The sequence below is a fragment of the Balaenoptera acutorostrata genome, chromosome 15, assembly GCF_949987535.1.
Source record: "Balaenoptera acutorostrata chromosome 15, mBalAcu1.1, whole genome shotgun sequence".
In the NCBI taxonomy this organism is placed as follows: Eukaryota; Metazoa; Chordata; class Mammalia; order Artiodactyla; family Balaenopteridae; genus Balaenoptera; species Balaenoptera acutorostrata.
Genome location: NC_080078.1, coordinates 20,185,048 through 20,208,306, shown reverse-complemented (window position 1 = coordinate 20,208,306; position 23,259 = coordinate 20,185,048). Strand labels below are relative to the sequence as shown.

The 23,259-nt window shown below is 36.6% G+C and overlaps 1 protein-coding gene across 2 annotated transcripts in view; it reads left to right on the top strand.

Annotated features, from left to right (window-relative positions):
* The window catches only part of RBBP6 (RB binding protein 6, ubiquitin ligase), a 32,154-nt gene extending 12,424 nt beyond the window's left edge, over positions 1–19,730 (top strand). Inside the window, exons 4-18 of one of the 2 annotated variants that reach the window (XM_028167495.2) lie at positions 253–297; positions 2,404–2,492; positions 2,610–2,706; positions 3,062–3,201; positions 6,069–6,241; positions 7,705–7,808; positions 7,927–8,264; positions 10,235–10,331; positions 10,440–10,518; positions 10,629–10,683; positions 12,015–12,083; positions 14,100–14,462; positions 14,745–14,846; positions 15,684–17,441; positions 17,730–19,730. In XM_028167495.2, coding sequence (XP_028023296.2) covers positions 253–297; positions 2,404–2,492; positions 2,610–2,706; positions 3,062–3,201; positions 6,069–6,241; positions 7,705–7,808; positions 7,927–8,264; positions 10,235–10,331; positions 10,440–10,518; positions 10,629–10,683; positions 12,015–12,083; positions 14,100–14,462; positions 14,745–14,846; positions 15,684–17,441; positions 17,730–19,311 — 5,091 coding nt within the window. In that variant the 3' untranslated portion in view covers positions 19,312–19,730. The remainder of the gene's footprint in view (positions 1–252; positions 298–2,403; positions 2,493–2,609; positions 2,707–3,061; positions 3,202–6,068; positions 6,242–7,704; positions 7,809–7,926; positions 8,265–10,234; positions 10,332–10,439; positions 10,519–10,628; positions 10,684–12,014; positions 12,084–14,099; positions 14,463–14,744; positions 14,847–15,683; positions 17,442–17,729) is intronic. The other variant, XM_057528731.1, reaches the window with a different exon arrangement.
* The last annotated feature ends 3,529 nt before the right edge of the window (positions 19,731–23,259 follow it).

The following is a 23,259-nucleotide window of genomic DNA, read 5'->3' as shown; positions in this document are numbered from 1 at the left end:
TTTCTTTACCCTGTTTTCTCATTGTAATTGAGTCCCTATCAACGGTTAGCCTTTATTTACTGTATGTGGGATGTGTGGAGAAGGATAAGTGGGGTGAGTTACATTTCAGCTTTAAAACAAGATAACATTCTTTAGAAGACGTCTAAGAAAAATGCCCAGTATTTGAACATTAAGTGGCAGTAGGGACTAAATGATCACTTTCAGATGTTTTCAGTGTGGAACTTGAATGTGTGTTTAATTTTTTGTGAACAGATTGATGACTCTTCTGCGTCTATTTCTCTGGCCCAGCTTACGAAGGTATATATATATATATTCTTGAAAATATAAATCTTTTTCTAACATCGTATTTTTTTTTGTTTGTTTAATGTGGAACAATGTTTTAAGAGGGGTTGGGGGAGGAGATATTTTGCAGACACATTGTACATACTATTACTATCCTGTAAAGAGTAGTTGCTGTTTTGAGAAGATAGGGGGAGTATTTTGAAATCAGCTTCACCATAATGTTGGAGTATTGTTCATCTTCAAGACAGAAGAAACATATGAAGCTACACTTACTCGCTTTTTTCCCTCATACATTTTGTTTAATTATACATTGGAAACTAACAAATTTCTGGAGGAATTCCCTGGTTTTGGCTGTAAATTATGTGGACTTTACGCAGCCAAAATAGAAGCTTTCCTTTACATGGACGATTGCGTGGTTATTTCTTGAATATTTGAATTGATCCCTTGAAGGTCAACATTTTAAATGTGATACAATTGTTTCTTTATGCTATAGACTTGTAGTCTGTCTGCATTAGAAAAAGTTTTATTTAAACAACCTAATTTGTTTGAACACAGACTACATGAATTGTGTAAATGTATAAAGTTGTTTGCAGGAATATACCAATGTGTATGTTTGGCAGAGGGGAAAATTGTTACCTCCTGAAATCATTGTATATGCCATGTTTTGCGATAAGATTGCTTGCAATTTTCTGCTCAACAATGTGTACCTTTTGTTTGGGAAAGCACTAGTGATGGATTAATTTTTAAAACAATAGAATTAGTTTGCAAATTGTGCCTTTAGGGGAAAAAAGGCAAATATTACACATCAGGCAGATTTTTGAGGGCCAAGAAGGAAGTTCTCCAGTTTTCCGAAAATCATTTTTTCCCTGCTATCAGAAATGTAAAACCAAATTTAGCAACCAAGGTTAATGAGTTAGATGAGTTTTCCATTAGTGCTGTCCCTATCTTGTCTTTGGCTTTGTTATAGGTTTTGTCCTTATCCCCTAGAATGTATCCCCCAAAATGTCCTAGTAACAAATACAGCTTTTTAAGCTCCTGTTGTGGGAAAAGTAAACATTAAAGTTGATGATTCTAGAACATGAAGTGGGCTAAAACCAATCTCTATAATTTTTTTAATGCGAAGTGGTTTAGCATAGAGTTAACATCTTTAGCAACTTATAGTTCACTGTTTTAATTCATGTGTACTGTAAGGACCATATTTGAGTTTTGGTCTATTCCTACCATTGTTTCTTTGTGGGAAGCAGTTGCGGAGTTTTGGAGGTTTGGGGGATTTTTTTTTTTTTTTTTTTTTTTAACTATTTGTAAGTTACTGTTTGGGTTCAAACAAATTAGTTGTTCAACATCTGTAATCCAGTTTTCTGTAAATGTTGCTGTTGTTCTAAGCTCTGTTAATGTTAAGCATTCTTTGTATATAAAATTACAATAAAGTGTTAAAACTGGTTGCTTGTTTTGTGGATGAATGTAAAGCTAAAACCTAATGAATGGCTGATGTGAGTGCTAGATGCTTGAAAATTCAAGTTATTAGGACTCACTCCCTTAGACCCTGCTTATATCTAGACTATTGTATGTAATACCTTAAAGATAAAGTTCATAAATCTTTGGAGAGTTGGATTTAAAATTTGAATGCTCAGTGCATGTGCTTTGCACTTAGTTTGAAATTTGACACCACTACCTAAAGAGCCTTCTGACTTCTAGTATCTGCTGCGTAATATGTTCAATTGTTCTACCCCCAACCCTACCTCCAAGTTATATGCTTGACATTTGATGCTTAATGCTGTGACACTTGAACTGTTTTTAAGACTTAGAAACATCAAGTGTTTCTCTCCTAGCTTAATCTCAGTTTTTAACTCTTAGAAGAGTAGTATGCAAATCTTAAATGTAAGGTACAAACAGGGTCTAAGGTTTGAGTGCCCCCAGAAAGACTTTCCTCAGCACCGTAGACACCCAAACATCATGTAATGACCTAACGAACTCCCAGTGCCTCTTCTAGGTTATATTTGTAAATAACTGTTTTTATGCAAGATTAGATACTGCTCTTTACAGGATGAGTGGTGTTGTCTTTGGCTGTGTGGTCTTAAATGTGTTTCTAATGTGTGTGTCAAATAATTACCTGTTAAACAGACTGCCAATCTGGCTGAAGCCAATGCTTCTGAAGAAGATAAAATTAAAGCAATGATGTCGCAATCTGGCCATGAATACGACCCAGTCAAGTAAGTTCATAAATACTTTATACTAATAAGGTACTTTGGGGTGGGGTCTCCTCCCCCCATATCAAAAGCATTTTTTTCAAGTCTTTGTGTACATGTAATTTTTTTTTCCCCTTTCAGTTACATGAAGAAACCTCTAGGTCCACCACCTCCATCTTATACTTGTTTCCGTTGCGGTAAACCTGGCCATTATATAAAGAATTGCCCAACAAATGGGGTAAGTTCAAAGTAGAAGCTATGGTACACCTTATCTTTCTTAAAATTTTTTCTTAGCCATATTATTTTTCTTGGTAAATACTGCCTTCTCTATTACAATGGCAAATGAGCTTAGCTTTTAGAGCCAAACTGCCAGGCTTCAAATCTTGACACTGCCACTGAATGAGCAAGTTACGTGATTTCTCCAAGCCTGTTATTTCTTCTGTGTGAAATGGAGGAAATAATAGTACTTACCTCACATGGCTGTTGTGAGGATTAAATGAGATCATATATGATGTTAGCACTGCGTGTTAGCTAATATTAAATAAAGGTAACTGCTTTTTCTCTTCCTCCTCTCTCCTTTCCCATACATATAGGATAAGAACTTTGAATCTGGTCCTAGGATTAAAAAGAGCACTGGAATTCCCAGAAGTTTTATGATGGAGGTGAAAGATCCTAACATGAAAGGTGCAATGCTTACCAACACTGGAAAATATGCAATACCAACTATAGATGCGTAAGTATTCAAATTAGGTATGATCTATGGAGACTACAGTCAGTCCAGGTGATAGTGTTTTATTTAATCTTGGGCTTGTAAGTTGGCTACTTGGATTCCTTATGAACGTTGTATACCAAGACTTAGTCTCAACATGTTGCATTTCTGTGTTAAGAATGAGAGGCTGCAGTCTGCTCCATTTAAAGCAAATTTAAAATGGATTTGGGGTTTTTTGCTGCCAGCGAGTGCCACTTCCCTTGTGGTCTTCTAATTTTTCTTTTTCTGTCATTCCCCGCTTTCTTCCTCATTCACATACATACTCCCACATAGTCTTATATGCTGTTTGCATCCTTTAAAAGAACAAGACAAGTATCTTAAACTTTCTGAGAAACAGGAGGCTTAAGAATAAAAGTTCTGCAAGATATCAAGGCAAATTTAAGTGCCAAGATTAAAGGAAATGCTGAGGTATCTTGAATAAGTTTGGATATACTGTGTGAGTCTTAAGATTCTGAAGTGTGGTTTATTTTATAAACCATTAGTTCAGATCACCTATAGCTCTATAAGCTATACCTTAATGCTTATTTTTAATGTGTTTTCAGATTTTATTTTATGAGCCAATTTTTAATGAAATGACTAGACAGTAAACCTAGAGGCATAGTTCAACTAGATAACTTCCCATTTTATCTGCTTTTATTCATACATTTAATTACCTTTTTGATTACCGTCAACAGTTGTAAACTCTCACAATATAAAACACAATATTAAGTGTTCTTTGGAATATGGTTGGCTAACTTAATCGTGCATAAGAATCTCTTACAAAACTGTGTTAAACAACCTGGGTGCCCTGCCCCGCCCCCAGGGGTTATATGATGAGACTCTGAGTCTGCCTTTTTTAACAAGTCCTCGAGGAGATTATGAGTTTAGGGGATCCTTAGGGCATACCTTGAGAAACATCAATTTAGAGAATAGATGTCCATGGTCTTAGTGACAAAATGTATATTAAGAACAGTTTTCCTCAGCTTCATGCTATATTGTCAGATGTGGTGAGCAGGTAAGGACGATGAAAATGGCTATGCTTACAGAATGATACTGAAAAAAGATTGTGTTTTTGAGTAGGTAAATACATTGTTTTTGAGTAAATACATTGTTTTAGTTCACAGATAAGAATTAATGTTTTCCTAAACTCCCAACCCTGCTCACTTTCTCAACTTCACTCCCATCTATTTTTTATCAGTCTACCATCCTGTGTTTTTGTGGTTCATCTTAGAGCAGTTTGTTGTTACGCTGTTTCTAATTCAGACATTTCATACATGCTTCCAAACAGCTTTAGGTTGAAATTGATGACTTTTACAGACACAGTTTAAGAGCAGACGGCTAAGATATGGGAACGTGTGTATATCTGTAGCTGATTCACTTTGTTATAAAGCAGAAACTAACACACCATTGTGAAGCAATTATACTTCAATAAAGATGTTTAAAAAAAAAAAAAGAGCAGACGGCTACATATTAATATAATATGTAGATATAAAAGTATTTAAATAGAAATTTGTGTTGGAAAAATTAACATCACCTGTGAACCCCTACTAATAATTAACTTCATTGCTTTTGAATACTGAAATACAAAAGCCCATTTGTGCCAAACACAGAGCAAATACTGGGGAAAATGGGAACCCAAATAATTTTAAGTGAAACTTTCACCCTCTCCACTAACACCACTGATAAGCAACTTAGACTCTTCTTCTGTTTCTTTTTCTATCCTCTCTTCTCCTCTTTTTTTTTTTTTTTTTCTTTTCTTTTCTCTCTTTTGGGCAGTGGGAGACTCCTCTTTCACAAATTGGGAACAATGGGGCATAAGCAAATTGATACATATTTCTGGAATCGTGGTGATGTCTATGGAGCAACTGCAACACAAATAACACACCTAAGGTACCCTGCTCTGTCCAGATGAGATTCTTTCATTTTCAGCATTGAGATGAACACACCCTGTTCCAGAATGAAACAGAAAGGATTTCTCTAGGAATTCCTGTGTTTTACAAATGTGCATGATTACAGAGAAGATGAGGGTGTTGGAAGCAGTGGTGATAAGTCTGAGAATAGAATATTTTGGTTTTTTATTTTTAATATATTTAATACCCAACATTTCTGCAAAGTACATTTCTACGAAAAATGGACCTCCAAATATCTGAGGTGTTCCTTTAAATTTTTTACACATATTCTAAATATTTAAGTCATGAATATTTCTTAATTGACTATAAATAGATTAATCTCTCTTAAAATGTTAAGTATAAGTAGACCACTGTTTTGAAGTCTAATTCTGGCTATTAATTACTGGTGTGATTAGTGACATATTTCCCTTGAATTATCCCCCTTAATTGTGTAATGTCAGTACCAATTTTAGTTTCCCATATTGTGGTATTCACATTAGTACCTACACAGGTTTTGGGGACTGTTAGACTATGGAGGAAGAAGAAACAATTTTTTTCCCCCAAGAAAATGGTAGTAGAGAAAATAATGATTAGGGTGTTGTCATAGCTTAAGCTCAAATCCCGTCTCTGCCACCCATATAAATATAACTTTGTGGCACTGATTGTGTCGCTTTACTTCTCTGGCTCTCAGTTCTTAGAGTTACAGATTCGAAGATCCTTCTAGCCACTTTGATAGCATTTTTTTTCTTTTTTGTTATACTTGTTTAGGATTTTGTTTTATATCTTTTTGTTTAGGGGAGGATGTTCATAACTGCTCCCTTACTTTGGGAGGTACACACTTGTGTAAACTGATTTGACATTGTACTGAATTATAAGTACCCACTGTGGTATAGTAGAATATATAAATTTTTTTGGAAATACTTTGCCTTAACAATGTTAAAACACTAAAACTTTCTTTTACAGAGAAGCATATGCAATTGGGAAAAAAGAAAAACCACCTTTTTTACCAGAGGAACCATCATCATCTTCAGAAGAAGATGATCCTATCCCAGATGAATTGTTGTGTCTCATCTGCAAAGATATTATGACTGATGCTGTTGTCATTCCGTGCTGTGGAAACAGTTATTGTGATGAATGTAAGAAATGTTGAATCTTTGACAATACATAATTTAGAGTATGTGTATTTCCTTGGAAAGGCTGTTAGCAATATTGTATATTTTAATAATAAAATATGAATTATTGATAAATTAATCAATGAGCATTTAATAACTTTTTGTTGCTACTTTTTAAAAAAAAAAACAACCTCCTTGTCCTTTTAAATATTAGAATTGACCACCTTCTTTACCTTCATCAGGGTGACTTTACTGAGGTTTTATAAAATGTAGGATTTTTATTTCCTCTGTTTTAAATGGTATACAGAAATTTAAAAGCCTTTTGGGCTTTAGATATTCCAGAAGTACTTTTAAATGATATCTAAGTCCCTCTCTAGGAATGTGAAAAATAGCTTATTCTAAAATTCTTAAGTGTGATTGAGAACTACTCTGTAAAGATACTACCCAACATTTGCCAAGGGCTTACTTGTGACTTTTGTCTCGAGTCATTTATATTCTATTAGCACTTGATTTTTTTCTGCTACTTAAGTTTGTCCCTTCTTACCCAGGTGAAAATGATGTCATCTGAAAATTTCATTGCTCAGTCCTGCTCTGGTCTTTATCATTTCTAAAGATAGTTTGGGGGGACTTCCCTGGCAGTCCAGTGGTTAAGACTCCACACTTCTACTGCAGGGGACACAGGTTTGATCCCTGGTCGCACAGCCACAAAAAAAAGGTAGTTTTGGAATACAAATCTTTCTTATGGGGCCTCTTCAGTGAAGACCAAAGTCAAGAAGAGGTCACTTAAGACTTGTTTCAGAGTGTGTCTTGAATTTAACAGACCGCTTATGATTGGATTTTTTGCAACACTGAAGCATAGTCAGTGCATCTATAATTTAGTATTGGTTCTTACCTGCTGTGCTATAGATGTCTCTGATTTCCTTGACTGAATAATGCTTGTTATTTATAATGCCCTTTTCTAGTGATGCTTTTTTTCTTAGCACCACACACCTTGTGGGATCTTAGTTCCCCTACCAGGGATTGAACCCGGGCCCTCGGCAGTGAAAGTGCGGAGTCCTAACCACTGGACCACCAGGGAATTCCCAAGGGATGCTTTTTTAAAAGCCCTATATTAGCCATATAGTGTTTTTGTCTCTTTCTAGAGTATCTCTTTATTTCTTTTTTTTTTTTTCCGTGTAATATTCCGATTACTAGCTAAACAAAGAGAATGGTATTTGGGAAAGAGCATCTTTTCTCTCAGTTTAAATGTTTGTTTAGCTTATATCCATTACTTCTGTTTTTAAGGTAGAGAGAGGTTAGAGCAGAGGAGTACTATCAGGAGAGAAATTTTACTTTTAAATTTCTTAATCTAAGAATAGAAATGGTTAGTGATGCGTGCTTGGAAAACAGTAATGTAACTGAACACATGTAAACTGTCTTTTTAATTCATTCACTAAAAACTGGGTTCCTAACTATGCTTCTGTTAATATTTAAAATCTTACACATAGGTATAAGGACTGCTCTCTTGGAATCAGATGAACATACATGTCCAACATGTCATCAGAATGATGTCTCTCCTGATGCTTTAATTGCCAATAAGTTCTTACGACAGGTAGCTATATTTGTATCCCTTGTTAGGAAAATTTTTTAAAAATCTTTTAATTGATTTAACTGTACTTGAGTAAATACTGCATTACATTTTTCTGCATTTTTATGTTTGGTGTCTGTAGGCTGTTAATAACTTCAAAAATGAAACTGGTTATACGAAAAGACTAAGAAAACAGTTACCTCCACCCCCACCCCCAATACCACCTCCAAGACCACTCATTCAGCGGAACCTACAACCTCTGATGAGATCTCCAATATCAAGACAACAAGATCCTCTGATGATTCCAGTGACATCTTCATCAGCTCACCCGGCTCCATCTATATCTTCATTAACCTCTAATCAGTCTTCCTTGGCCCCTCCTGTGCCTGGAAATCCATCTTCTACCCCATCCCCTGTACCTGATATAACTGCAACAGTCTCCATATCAGTCCACTCAGAAAAATCAGATGGGCCTTTTCGGTAAGTCTATGTATATTTCTCACTGTTAGGAAACAAGTGAGATCAGTGATGTAGTTTTTTTTATTGTATATTGCTTTAACAGTTGTTTTAGTGACCTTCAGTCTGTTGCATCCCACTGTGCTCAGTAAGGTGGATGACTTGTAAGAAATGACCTAGTCTTTGGGAATTCCCTGAATTCCCTGGCTGTGGTTAGGACTTGGCGCTTGCACAGCTGGGACCCAGGTTCGATCCCTGGTCGGGGAGCTAAGATCCCACAAGCCACACGATGCAGCCAAATTAAAAAAAAAAAAGAAAGAAATGGCTAAGTTTTACTGGAGGAACAGACAAATGAAGGAGATTCATTTGCAAATTATTAAGCATCCCAAGGTCAAAAACTATACACATTGCCAGCAACTCATATTAAATGTTGAATAATATCCCATAACAGCTCTGCAGTTCACAAGAGGGAGAGGTCACTTATGGTCACCTCTTATGGTGGTATTAGAAAACAGTAGATTTGAGCAGAACTAAGAACAATTTGGATAAATAGAGAAAGAGGGGATGAAATACTGGTAGAAGTAGAGAGGTCAGAAATAATTGTTTTGGAGCATAATTATGTAGGAGAGTAGTGAAAACTCACTTAAATCCTACCACTCCTGAAATGAAAGGGACCTTTATAATCCAATGGTTCATAAAGTCTTAAAAAATCAACCAGCTTTTAAAAAATAGATGCCAGGGGTTTGTTCCCAGAAACAAAATCTTTAGGAGTAGGACCTTTACAAGTATATTTAAGAAATCCCTGTAAAGTATTATATATAGGATGGATAAACAAGGTCCTGCTGTATAGCACAGGGGACTATATATTCAATATCGTGTAATAAACCATAATGGAAATGAATGTGAAAAAGAATGTGTATATATATATATGTATAACTGAATCATTTTGCTGTACAGCAGAAATTAACAGAACATTATAAATCAACTATACTTGAATACAATAAAATTTTTTTTAAATCCCACTTATCTAGTTCAGCCTTTTATTTGATTAATAGTGGGAATAAGGCCCAGAGAGTTCACTGACTTATCTAAGGTTACCCTTTTGATTTAGTGGTAGAGGTGGAAGTAGAATTTACTCTTAATCCTTTATTTATTTATTTTGTCTCTCAAGTTTTTTTTTTTAGCTTTACTAGTCTTAAAACTGAACCAGTTTCTATCATATCTATCATAGATTGTACTTCTTAACGAGGCTCCTTCATTTTACATTTCACTTATGTATGAAGAACTCTTCAAAAGTCCAGTTCTCTCTTAACTTTCCCCAGAAGTTTTCATCATCTTTGATGTAACTCATCTTAATGCAAGTGTGATGGATAAACAGTTAGTAACAAGATGTGATTTTTACTCTTTTTTTTTCCTTTGATAATTTTTACTCATTACATGTAGAAGTAAACTTTATAATCCTGTTATCACAGATTATGTATTTCCGAAATAAGAATATTTGTGTAATGCAGACATTTCCTTCAGGTCTATTATTTTTCAAACTTTGTGAGTATTATATATAGAGGCCTCTTAAATATGACTCAAATCTTTGTAACATGGAATTTATTCTTCAAAAATATGGAAAATATTGCCTATTTTTTTTCCAGTTTTATTGAGAAATAATTGACATACATCACTATAAGTTTAAGGCATACAGTACAGTGATTTGACTTACATATATTGTGAAATAATTGCCACAGTAGATTCAGCTAACATCCATCTTCTCATGTAAATACAATAAAAAGGAAAAAAAATTTTTTTCCCTTGTGATGAGAACTCAGGATCTATGCTCTCTTAACAGCTTTCCTATATACCATACAGCTGTGGTAGCTATAGTCATCATGTTGTACATTACGTCCCAAGTACTTATTTATCTTATATAACTGGAAGTTTGTAGCTTTAATCCTCCATTTCTGGTGACATGTTAATGTGTTGTAAATTATATTATTATCTAGGGATTCTGATAATAAAATACTGCCAGCTGCAGCACTTGCATCTGAACATTCAAAGGGAGCCTCTTCAATTGCAATTACTGCACTTATGGAAGAGAAGGTAAGTTTCACTGGCTTTTAAATTTGGAGATTTTTTTTTTATTATTATTACAGTAGAGTTTTTTGTTTCGTTTTTTAAACTATACCTTTTTGTGTTTTTTTCCTAAAGGGTTACCAGGTGCCTGTACTTGGAACCCCATCTTTGCTTGGACAGTCATTATTGCATGGACAATTGATCCCCACAACTGGTGAGTAAAATCATTTTGGTTTGAACTTTTTTCCTTAAAAAATAATTTTAACTTTATTTAACCTGTAATTTTATATTTACTTATTGTTTTTGTTTATTTTTGTTTCCAAGGTCCAGTAAGAATAAACACTGCTCGTCCAGGTGGTGGTCGACCAGGTTGGGAACAGTAAGTATATGTCTCAAATAATCTTCAGATGATTGCTTTCAAACCGGATAATGGAAATTACAGTCTAAGCAGTGTGTGCTGAGTGTCTTTTATTGTAAACTCCTCTTTTATATGCCATGTTAACACAGTTTTTATGTAAAATGTCACAAATTCAAGACTATATGAAGAATTTTTCTAAAAAAATGAGTAATTCTTTTCTGTAATAATAAGATGTAAACTCATGTAAATTCTTTTTACTTTTATGACTTAACAAATGGTGATCTTGGCAGAATCTCAGTTAATGAACAGATAAGAATTACTTGAAAGAATATTTTAAATACTGAATGAGTTATTATGCTAGTAGATTAAACTTTTTCCTCTTTAATTTGGATGTTTTTGATTTGAGTAAATAAACACATACTAAGATTAAAGTCTTTCAAACACAGAATTTCTCATTTTGACTAGCTATGTTAATGAAATTTTATTGCATATTAAAATCTGTAGGGTGTGGGACACACTGCTTTTTGAATGATCCCTGGTGTTCTCCTTACTTGCTGCAAGTAATAAATCCTTCCATCTCCCAGAAGAAAAAACAAAAAATTATTTAGGGTATGATTTTCTACCCTGAAGTACTAAGAACTTTGATATTCTATAGGATGTTCTATGGCATTAAAAATCAGATTTATTTATTGTTTTTATATAATTATTTCTGTTTATGTAACCCATATAAATGGGCTCATATATTTATGTAAACTGGCTTATATTCTAAAACTTTAATCTTTTTGTTTGAAAGATAAATCAAACTTCTTATAGAAAAAGTATGTTAGAAAAAGTATGTTAGTTGAGAGACTAGCAGAATATATCGGTAGAAAGAACGCGGGATTTGGAGACAGACCTGGGTTTGAGTCCCAGCTCCTGCATTTGCTAGCTATATGACAGTGACAATGGGTGTGTGATTCTACTTCTCAGCCTCCATTGCCTCATCTGTAGAATTGGAATGGTGCTACTTACCTCACATGTCAAATGCCTCTGCATAGTGCCCAGCAGATAAAAGGGCTCTTTTCCTTTTCTATAATAATAAGTTCATAGAGTAACTTATAGAATGCTAATTAGAATACAATATTACATAAAATATATATTGAAGCTTAATTGTTTATAATATGTTAATCAGAAAGAATATTTAATTTTAAGTAAATATAACACTTGCTCATATCTCTATCTGAAACAAGTTTAAGAATCAGGATCAGAGAGTAAGGAAAAGTTTTCAGAATAGTTAAAATAGGTATATTAAAGTCTACATACGAAAAGGTGTGTATAATACTCAAGCCTATTTTATCCTTCTTTCCACACAGTTCCAACAAGCTTGGATATCTGGTTTCTCCACCACAGCAAATTAGAAGAGGGGAGAGAAGCTGCTACAGGTAGGCTTGCTAAAAATCTTGAAAAACAGTAATCTGATGACACACTGAAAAATATAACACAAATTAAAGCACAGTAGTGGTAGGGGGAGTGAGTTCATTTGGTTTATACTTTCCTCGCTTAAATCTTAAGAAGTTGCCCTTAAGAGGCCTATAAAAGAATAGGTTCCATTTAGTATTTTTTTAATATATATAAATTTATTTATTTTTGTCTGCATTGGGTCTTCATTGCTGCATGCAGGCTTTTTCTAGCTGTGGCGAGCAGGGGCTACTCTTCGTTGCCATGCGCGGGCTTCTCATTGCTGTGGCTTCTCTTGTTGCGGAGCACAGGCTCTAGGCACACGGGCATCAGTAGTTGTGGCACGCGGGCTCAGTAGTTGTGGCACATGGGCTCTAGAGCGCAGGCTCAGTAGTTGTGGCGCACGGGCTTAGTTGCTCCGCAGCATGTGGGATCTTCCCAGACCAGAGCTTGAATCCATGTCCCCTGCATTGGCAGGCGGATTCTTAACCAGTGTGCCACCAGGGAAGTTCCTGCATTTAGTGTTTTAAATGTTGGTTTTTTAAGGCTGCATCTTTACTACTCCTTCCCAAGGACTACTTTCTCCCTGTCAACACACAGCAGAATATTGGCTTACATTTACCCTGTTGAGTGTAGAGGGCGGTCAGTAAGGCCCAGACAAACTAAGGTGTCGATTTAATTTAAGATGGATGTTAACCAGCTCAGCTCCCAAGTGCGAAGAAGACTTGCATTTATTTCTCCCCTAGACTCAGTTATCCCCATCTTCTACCATCTTCTCTTCCAAAAGGAGAGGCAGATTGTTAGGCGCCCTTGCCCAAAAGATGCACAAGCAGTGTTAATCTAAGAAGTAAGCCATATAGTTCTTACTATCTGGGTCATACTTAAAGGGTATCTTCTAGTGCTTCAAAGAGAATTGCTAAGCTTATGAAAGATAACTACTGTTTTGTTTGCTAGATCACATATTTAATAAGAAGATAATATTTACTAAATCAGACTCTCTGAAAAGAGGCCTGAAATCTAAATCCCAGCTGCTGCTATTGTATACCAGTTACCTATAATTTAAAGATCCTTTTAGCTTAACAGAAATAAGCCCACGTTTTTAAAGAAGCCACTGTTTCTTTGATGAGGCAGAATTTAGAAACTTTGGCCAGCACTGTTAATTTTAACCTAACCCTTTGAGAGAAAAAGTGAGATTTTCAGTTGTTAATTACAAATGTTAAAAGTAGTATTTATTCTACTTTGTTTTTAAATAAATTTATTTGTTAGTTTTTGGCTGTGTTGGGTCTTTGTTGCTGCACGCAGGCTTTCTCTAGTTGAGGTGAGCAGGGGCTACTCTTCGTTGTGGTGCGCAGGCTTCTTATTGTGGTGGCTTCTCTTGTTGCGGAGCACGGGCTCTAGGCGCGCGGGCTTCAGTAGTTGTGGCATGCAGGCTCAGTAGTTGTGGCGCACGGGCTTAGTCGCTCCACGGCATGTGGGGTCTTCCCAGGCCAGCGATCGAACCCGTGTCCCCTGCACTGGCAGGTGGATTCTTAACCACCATGCCACCAGGGAAGTCCCATGTTTATTCTACTTTGAAGAGTCTTATTTCCTCAAAAAGATTATAGGAAGTGAGTTTTCTTCATTTAAACTTTTGGTCTTGGAAGGTGTTTTGGGGAGAAATAGGTCACAGAGACATTAACCTGTCAGTTCCTTTAATTGACAGTTTAAGAAGTAATGAGATCATTGTGGAGTGATAATTTGTACTTCAGGAAAGAGAACTTTTTAGTATGGCATCTCCATATAAAGAAGGCCTTGTAAACTTATCTCAGTCCCTAACTGGCCTTAAAAGTTGTTTTTAACATATAAATTATGTTACTTTTACATATAAACAATATCAGTGTCCCTGTGCTTATTTGAATAGTTGATTCTTTTCCATTGTTTGTGGATTGAAAAGATTATGAGTAGAAAAGATAAGCTCACTTGTCTCAGATGCTTTAATATCTTGGAATTTATTTTTCCAGAAGTATAAACCGTGGACGACACCACAGCGAAAGATCACAGAGAACTCAAGGCCCATCACTACCAGCAACTCCTGTTTTTGTACCTGTCCCACCCCCTCCCTTGTATCCTCCTCCTCCCCATACGCTTCCTCTCCCTCCAGGTGTTCCTCCTCCACAGTTTTCTCCTCAATTTCCTCCTGGCCAGCCACCACCTGCTGGGTATAGTGTTCCCCCTCCAGGGTTTCCTCCAGCTCCGGCCAATTTATCAGCACCTTGGGTATCATCAGGAGTACAGACAGCTCATTCAAATACCATCCCAACAACACAAGCACCACCTTTGTCCAGGGAAGAATTCTATAGAGAGCAACGACGACTAAAAGAAGAGTAAGTGTTTGAATTTGAAATTACTCTACACTTTCATTTTCTGATGTAACGTTAAATAGGTATCTTTGGAAGCATTTTCCAGTGTTTCCAGTTAGTGTAAGAAAAATCACCTAAAAATTAAACAAAGCCATACAAACAACTTCCTCAGGGATTCCTAGTTACTTATAAAGTGGAAAACTAATGGCAATTTCATTCATTTCATTCATGATCTAATTACATTTGTCTTGTTAGTTTTCTTAAATGGTTTTTGTTAACTTTCGCTCTTTAACTTTATTTTACTAGGGAAAAGAAAAAGTCCAAGCTAGATGAGTTTACAAATGATTTTGCTAAGGAATTGATGGAATACAAAAAGATTCAAAAGGAGCGTAGGCGCTCATTTTCCAGGTTAGTGTTTTGCAAGCCTTCACAACAGAATTACAAATGGGACTTTGAATATCCAGGGATTAGCTATGGATATAAATAACATTGCAGTGATGGAATTTTTCTGATTCGGTCTAGGTTTATAAAAATGGAAATGTAGCTTATTTCCCAATATCTGTTTATTGAAATATCTCACTGTAAATGCTATTGTGTAGAACTAGCAGTTATGGGGATTAAATTGCCCTTGTCCCTTGAAGTTATTTATAGTGTGAAATAATTGGGAAATGTTTGTGGAAGGAAAGAAATAGGGGACTAGCCAAAGATTACATTTCTGAGGACCCTTTTACCTAAGGCTACAGCTTTCTGCTGGAACATTAACCTGTGTGATTATGAACTAACAGTAGAATACAAGTTGCTTTATTGATAGAAAAACTGAATTATAAATATTCCCAGGAAGTTTGTTTAAAAGACTTATTTTTTATGCTTGAGATATTCCTTTTAAAGCCAGACTGTTGGCCACCGTAGGACAAAAAAAGTTACTCCTACTTAATAATCAGATAGGAAGTAATGTTTACATTTAATTGGCATTTTATTTAATGTTAGGTCATATAACTCACGGTACATTAATGCACTTCACTCTAATTGTTAAGATTTCACTTTTGTTTTATAACAAGTGATTGCTCTGATCTTTATGTACTTTATTCCATTCCAATAGAGGTCACTGTGCCTCTTTAATCATCTAAGATGAAACGATATAAAGAAATAATGAACTGTGAGGAGAACATACTGAAATCTGAGAGTCTGTATTTTATTTTGTATATATTTCTCAACTATCAACTATTGTTTTATTTTTGCTTTTAGGTCCAAATCTCCCTATAGTGGTTCATCCTATTCAAGAAGTTCATATACTTATTCTAAATCAAGATCTGGTTCAACACGATCACGTTCTTATTCTCGATCGTTTAGCCGCTCACATTCTCGTTCCTATTCACGATCACCTCCATACCCCAGAAGAGGCAGAGGAAAGAGTCGAAATTACCGTTCACGGTCTAGATCTCACGGGTATCATCGATCTAGGTCAAGGTCACCCCCATATAGACGGTATCATTCACGATCAAGATCTCCTCAAGCATTTAGGGGACAATCTCCTAATAAACGTAATGTACCTCAAGGAGAAACAGAACGTGAATATTTTAACAGGTACAGAGAAGTTCCACCACCTTATGACATGAAAGCTTATTACGGGAGGAGTGTTGACTTCAGAGACCCATTTGAAAAAGAACGTTATCGAGAATGGGAGAGAAAATATAGAGAGTGGTATGAAAAATATTATAAAGGCTATGCTGCTGGAGCACAGCCTAGACCATCAGCAAATAGAGAGAACTTTTCTCCAGAGAGATTTTTACCACTTAATATCAGGAATTCTCCCTTCACAAGAGGCCGCAGAGAGGAGTACTCTGGTGGACAGAGTCATAGAAGTCGAAACATAGGTGGCAACTATCCAGAAAAGCTTTCCTCAAGAGACAGTCACAATCAGAAGGATAATACAAAGTCAAAAGAGAAGGAGAGTGAAAATGCTCCAGGAGATGGTAAAGGAAATAAACATAAGAAACACAGAAAAAGAAGAAAGGGGGAAGAAAGTGAAGGCTTTCTAAACCCAGAGTTATTAGAAACTTCTAGGAAATCAAGAGAGCCAACAAGTGGTGAAGAAAATAAAACAGACTCATTGTTTGTTCTCCCAAGTAGAGATGATGCTACACCTGTTAGAGATGAACCAATGGATGCTGAATCCATTACTTTTAAATCAGTGTCTGAAAAAGACAAGAGAGAAAAAGATAAACCTAAAGCAAAAGGTGACAAGACCAAACGGAAAAATGACGGATCTGCTGTGTCCAAAAAAGAAACTGTTGCAAAACCTGCTAAAGGACCTCAAGAAAAACTAGATGGAGAGCGTGAAAAATCTCCTCGATCTGAACCTCCACTTAAAAAAGCCAAAGAGGAGACTCCAAAGACTGACAGTGTGAAATCATCATCTTCCTCTCAAAAAGATGAAAAGATCATTGGTACCCCCAGAAAAGCTCACTCTAAGTCAGTGAAGGAACACCAGGAGACAAAACCAGTCAAAGAGGAAAAAGTGAAGAAGGACTACTCCAAAGACATCAAGTCAGAGAAGCTAACTAGTAAGGAAGAAAAGGCCAAGAAGCCCAATGAGAAAAGTAAACCACTTGATAGCAAGGGAGAAAAAAGGAAGAGAAAAACTGAAGAGAAAGGTGGAGATAAAGATTTTGAGTCATCTTCAATGAAAATCTCTAAATTAGAAGTAACTGAAATAGTGAAACCATCACCAAAGCGCAAAATGGAACTTGATATTGAAAAGCTGGATAGGACGCCTGAAAAAGACAAAATTTCATCATCAACTGCTCCAGCCAAAAAAATCAAGCTTAACAGAGAAACTGGTAAAAAAATTGGAAGTACAGAAAATATATCTAATACAAAAGAACCCTCTGAAAAATTGGAGTCAACATCTGGCAAAGTTAAACAAGAAAAAATCAAAGGAAAGGTCAGGCGAAAAGTGACTGGAACTGAAGGATCCAGCTCAACACTTGTGGATTATACCAGGTATTTGATAATGGGCGGGTGGAAAAAGTGGAGTATGTTAATTAAGAATGTATTGATGTTGGGGGTTAGCTGGTTACTCTGAATTGTTAAAAGATAAGTAGATTTTGGGGGTGAGCCACATTTGTTTTTATATAATCATACACTTAAATCTTTATATCTCAGAGCAAAATAAGTGGCTTTTGAAAGTTAAAAGGACATTTATCATGTTTAAGTTGGTCTTTTTATACTTATCAATGTTTAATAACTGTAAGTTCTTCATTAATTAAAAAATATTTTAATTCTTTTTAGTACCAGTTCCACTGGAGGCAGTCCTGTGCGGAAATCTGAAGAAAAAACAGATACAAAGCGAACTGTCATTAAAACAATGGAAGAATATAATAATGATAACACAGCTCCTGCTGAAGATGTTATTATTATGATTCAGGTTCCTCAATCCAAATGGGATAAAGATGACTTTGAATCTGAAGAAGAAGATGTTAAATCCACCACACAGCCTATATCAAGTGTAGGAAAACCTGCCAGTGTTATAAAAAATGTTAGCACTAAACCATCAAATGCAGTCAAATATACTGAAAAAGAAAGTGAGTCATCAGAGAAAATTCAGAAACTCACCAAGGAAGTGAGCCATGAAATTACACAGCATGAGGTCAAAAGTTCAAAAAACTCTGCATCTAGTGAAAAGGGGAAAACCAAAGATCGAGATCATTCAGTGTTGGAAAAGGAAAACCCAGAAAAGAGGAAGAACAGCACTCAGCCAGAGAAAGATAGTAATCTGGACCGTCTGAATGAGCAAGGAAATTTTAAAAGTCTGTCTCAATCTTCCAAAGAGACTAGAACTTCTGGCAAAGAAGATAAGCATGATTCCATTCGAGGTTCCTCAAATAAAGACTTCACTCCCAACAGAGACAAAAAAACTGATTATGACAACAGAGAGTATTCAAGTTCCAAACGTAGAGATGAAAGGAATGAATTAACAAGAAGAAAAGACTCTCCTTCTCGCAGTAAAGACTCTGCAGCTGGACAAAAAACTAAGCCAAGGGAGGAGAGAGATTTGCCTAAAAAAGGAACAGGAGATTCCAAAAAAAGTAACTCTAGTCCCTCAAGAGACAAAAAACCTCATGATCACAAAGCCACTTATGATACTAAACGTTCAAGTGAAGAGACAAAATCTGTAGATAAAAATCCCTGTAAAGATCGTGAGAAACATGTGTTAGAGGCAAAGAACAATAAAGAGTCAAGTGGCAATAAATCACTTTATATACTTAACCCACCGGACCCACAGATTGAGAAAGAGCAAGTTACTGGGCAAATTGATAAGAACACCATCAAGCCTAAACCCCAGTTAAGTCATTCCTCTCGACTGTCTTCTGACTTAACTAGAGAAACTGATGAAGCTGCTTTTGAACCAGATTATAATGAAAGTGACAGTGAAAGCAATGTATCTGTAAAAGAGGAAGAAACTTCAGGAAAAATTTCTAAGGAACTGAAAGATAAAGTAATGGAGAAAGCAAAAGAGAGCCTGGACATAGCAGCAGTCAGCCAGGTAGGTGTAACCAGGAGCCAGAGTCAAAGCAGCCCTAGTGTCAGTCCAAGTAGAAGTCATAGCCCTTCTGGAAGCCAAACCCGAAGCCACAGTAGCAGTGCTAGCTCTGCAGAAAGTCAGGACAGCAAGAAGAAGAAGAAAAAGAAGGAAAAGAAAAAGCACAAGAAACATAAAAAACATAAGAAGCATAAGAAGCATGCAGGCACTGAAGTAGAATTGGAAAAAAGCCAAAAACACAAACATAAGAAAAAGAAGTCAAAGAAGAGCAAAGATAAAGAAAAGGAGAAGGAGAAGGATGACCAAAAAGTGAAATCTGTCACTGTGTAAAAGGGCAGATTTTAAAAATTGACTTAATTACTAAGTCATCTGTATTAAATTTTGTTATAATGTAAAGAGATTCAAGCCTTGTAAATAATGATATGGAAGACCCTGTGCTGCACTTAAAATATTGCTGCTTGATTATTTGATTTTTACATCAGAGCTTTATAACACGAACTTTTGTACAGAATTGTGAGTTGTGACCATGTAACATGAGAGGTTTTGCTAGGGCCTATTATTTTTAACCACCATTAATTAGTTGGGGTGGAGTTTACTGTACTGTGAAATTTTCACATTTGAATTTTTTTAATTGCCTGGCAAAAGCTGATATCAGTTCTAAAATATCAGCAGAATGATTTGCTGAATTCATTACAACTCCGTTATGTCACTTTTTGATTACAATAAAAGTTTTCAGTAAACTTTTCAAATGTTGAATATTTGCCTTATTTGAAGGAAAGTGTGTCATGTCTCTTCCCCCTTCCATTTCCATATTTAAAATATCCTTTGAGACTTTAGTATAAGCTGAATAGTATAAGCTGAACTGTATATATAAAATTTTGAAGTAAACATGGAAAATGTACTTCATTAGTGGGCCGGTAATAGGTGGCCAGAAATAAGAAATCATGGTTAATTGGAGATCTGGTTGAATAAATCTGGAAGGGTCTTAAATATAGTAATTAGAAGTTTGGACTTGAATTTTAGAGATGAGGAATTTTGTTTATGGTTATGTATTTTTCTTGAAACCCTGATAAATGAGTATTAAATTCCTTGATAAAGTACTAAATAACACAACAGTCTGTGGCCTACCCAATCTGTCCAGTTGACAGAAGCAAGCAGCAATAGGTCCAGAAGCACTAGGTAAGGCTACAATGGATTTCCTTAATGGCTCTGGTTTAGGAAGTTTATTGTAAGCAATAAAAGCTACTGAAAGTATGTCGGGAGCTAGGATAAGAATGGTACTTTAGAAACATAGCTGTATAAATGGAGATTAAGAAGACAATGGCTGAAAGCAGGAAAAGACCAGTTCTAGTGTGAGGTAGTGGTCCTAAAATACTTTGGCAGGGGGCATTGGACTGTGGTAGTAGAAGAGGAAAGGGTTTACAGTAGCAGCAACTTTTATTAATTTTCTGTCGTCTTGCCTTGATTCATTATTTCCAGAGTGTACCATATTTACAGTACTGTATACCATTGTTGGTACTCGGTTTTAGATGGTATTCAAACATACTTAAATGTGTGTAATGCAGCATTTAATATTTAAGGAAAAACGAATGATTTAAAGAAAAATTGTAAGGGTGATAATAAGAATGCTATTAACCTCATGAAAGCCGTTCAGGACTGAGTTAAGTTTGGGAAACACTGCCTTTAAATGAAACAGACTTGACTTTAAAGGGCTCTGCTTTTGTTGTGATTCTGAAGTCACATTTTTTTATTCCTAGACATCTCCATCACCGGGGATGGGATGCCTGTTGTGCCCACTGCCAGCCTCACCCCACCCTACCCACAACACATACTTGTATTTTCAGATACTCCAGCGATACTACACTTTTTTTTTTTTAATTGTTTATTTTTTGGCTGAGATGGGTCTTTGTTGCTGCACGCGGGCTTTCTCTAGTTATGGCAAGTGGGGGCCACTCTTCGTTGTGGTGCGTGGGCTTTTCATCGCGGTGGCTTCTCTTGAGCACAGGCTCTAGGCACGTGGGCTTAGTTGCTCCGCGGCATGTGGGATCTTCCTGGACCAGGGCTCAAACCCGTGTCCCCTGCCTTGGCAGGCGTATTCTTAACCACTGTGCCACCAGGGAAGCCCAAGACTACACTCTTAATACTTACCTAATCTCGACCCCAAATCTATGAACTATCTCCCACATTCACTGAGGATTTTGGCATCTAGAACTCACTTTTTATCATAAATTCTATCATGTGAAGTCAGTTTCATTACCTAGGTGCATTGTTATTTCATTTCAAGCTCAACTCACCTTCACTTTTTTTTTAAATTTATTTACTTATTTTTGGCTGCGTTGGGTCTTTGTTGCTGTGCGCGGGCTTTCTCTAGCTGAGGTGAGTGGGGGCTACTCTTCGCTGCAGTGCACAGGCTTTTTATTGCGGTGGCTTCTCGTTGCAGAGCACGGGCTCTAGGCGTGCGGGCTTCAGTAGTTGTGGCATGTGGGCTTGGTAGCTGTGGCTCATGGGCTCTAGAGCGCAGCCTCAGTAGCTGTGGCGCACAGGCTTAGTTGCTCCGTGGCATGTGGGATCTTCCCGGACCAGGGCTCGAACCCGTGTCCCTTGCATTGGCAGGCGGATTCTTAACCACTGCGCCACCAGGGAAGCCCTCACCTTCACTTTAATTGCAGTCCACTCCTGTGACAATTTTCCAGAGTTGTTAATCACCTGTCACCATTCCCATCTTAAATTTAAACTCCAGTATGTCATCTGCAACCTGCTTTTTCAGCTCCATTCTCTATTGGCCTGAGGTTTCAACTCATCCTGTAATCATTCTTTTATTGTCTTTCCTTCTATAGTTGTCTATATCCCATCATTTCAACCACATGCTAACACTCCCCAAACCTGCTGCCCCTTGTCCATCTTGCTGTATCTGAACAGGTTAAACCCCAAATCTAGATACAGGTGCTGCATGCTGCTTAACAAAATTAAAAGGCTTGAAAGAAAATTTAAGAAATAATTGCCGGGCACTGTGCTAGGTGCAGTACTTGATCCTTAAAAATTCTGATGGCTCATGTTGTCTAATGCTACTTTGAGCAGGCAACTCCACTGCCTATGAAGGTTCAGTCCAACCTTGGGTACTCTGGCTAGTGCCTAGCTTGTCCACCTCACCCTGCCATTTGGAGTTGGACACGTGAAACCTCTCCAAAAAGGCAATGTTATATCTTAACTCAATTGGCTGTTTCACCTGGCTGGAATTTCCTTCCTCTGCCTGTCTTCACAAGTTCCTACCCATTGTTTGAGAGTTAGCTTGATTGTTTTGAGTTCTCTCAGTGCTGTCTGCCTTCCTCAGTATACATACTCAAGATGCAGTAGCATCACTGAATATGCTATAGTAACACCAAAGTGCTTACTAACAGGCTCTGTTTGGTTGTCTCCCTCACTGGATCATGGAAACCAGGAATATGTCAACTTTTTAAAGAGAGGAAAACACTTTTGAGCTACTATAGATTTGGGTGATAGTATCCTTCCAATGACTGGCTGCTTCAGTGTGCCAGGGAAACTCCAAAGCCTTACAATTAGGAATCTAAAAATAACTCCTTTGCTAGTCTCAGCATGCCTAATGAAGAAAGCAAATCCCCTCCAAAATGTTTAGGACAGGGATTCAGAGAGGTAGAAAGCTAGTTAATGGTTTATGCATCCTGATTTGTGCAAGTGTCCTCATCTATGTCTTGTCCATTTTTTCCTGCCTTTAATTCCTTTAATGAGCACTGTTCTTATTGTACAGAACTACATAGAACAGAACCTCTGATTTGGAACTTTCTTATGAGTGCTTTTACACTACTGCCATTTACTTAAGCTAGCTTCAGTGGGTCTCTTAACAACAACAAAAGCCTCACTAATACATGTATATAGTGTACCCTGCTTTTTCTTTTTATATATCATAATCACATCCTTTTGACATTAACATTTTTCACATTTTTTAAGAATTGAGAATGATCATGAAAAGAGAACTGAATAAAAGTAAACCATTTAACTCCTTGATAAAGGGTAATGTAGAGCTGCTATAAGTGAATAACAGGCATACAATGTGAAAGAAATGGGGTTAACAGGAATATTCAAAGATTTCACGTGAATTTTTTCAGTAACCTCAAGTATAAACAGTTTATCAAGTCTTTCTTTGTTGCCTTTGAGGTTATTTTAAGATCATGTTAAAAGGACTTTTTTAGGGCTTCCCTGGTGGTATAGTGGCTAAGAATCCCCAATGCAGGGGACAAGGGTCCGAGTCCTGGTCCGGGA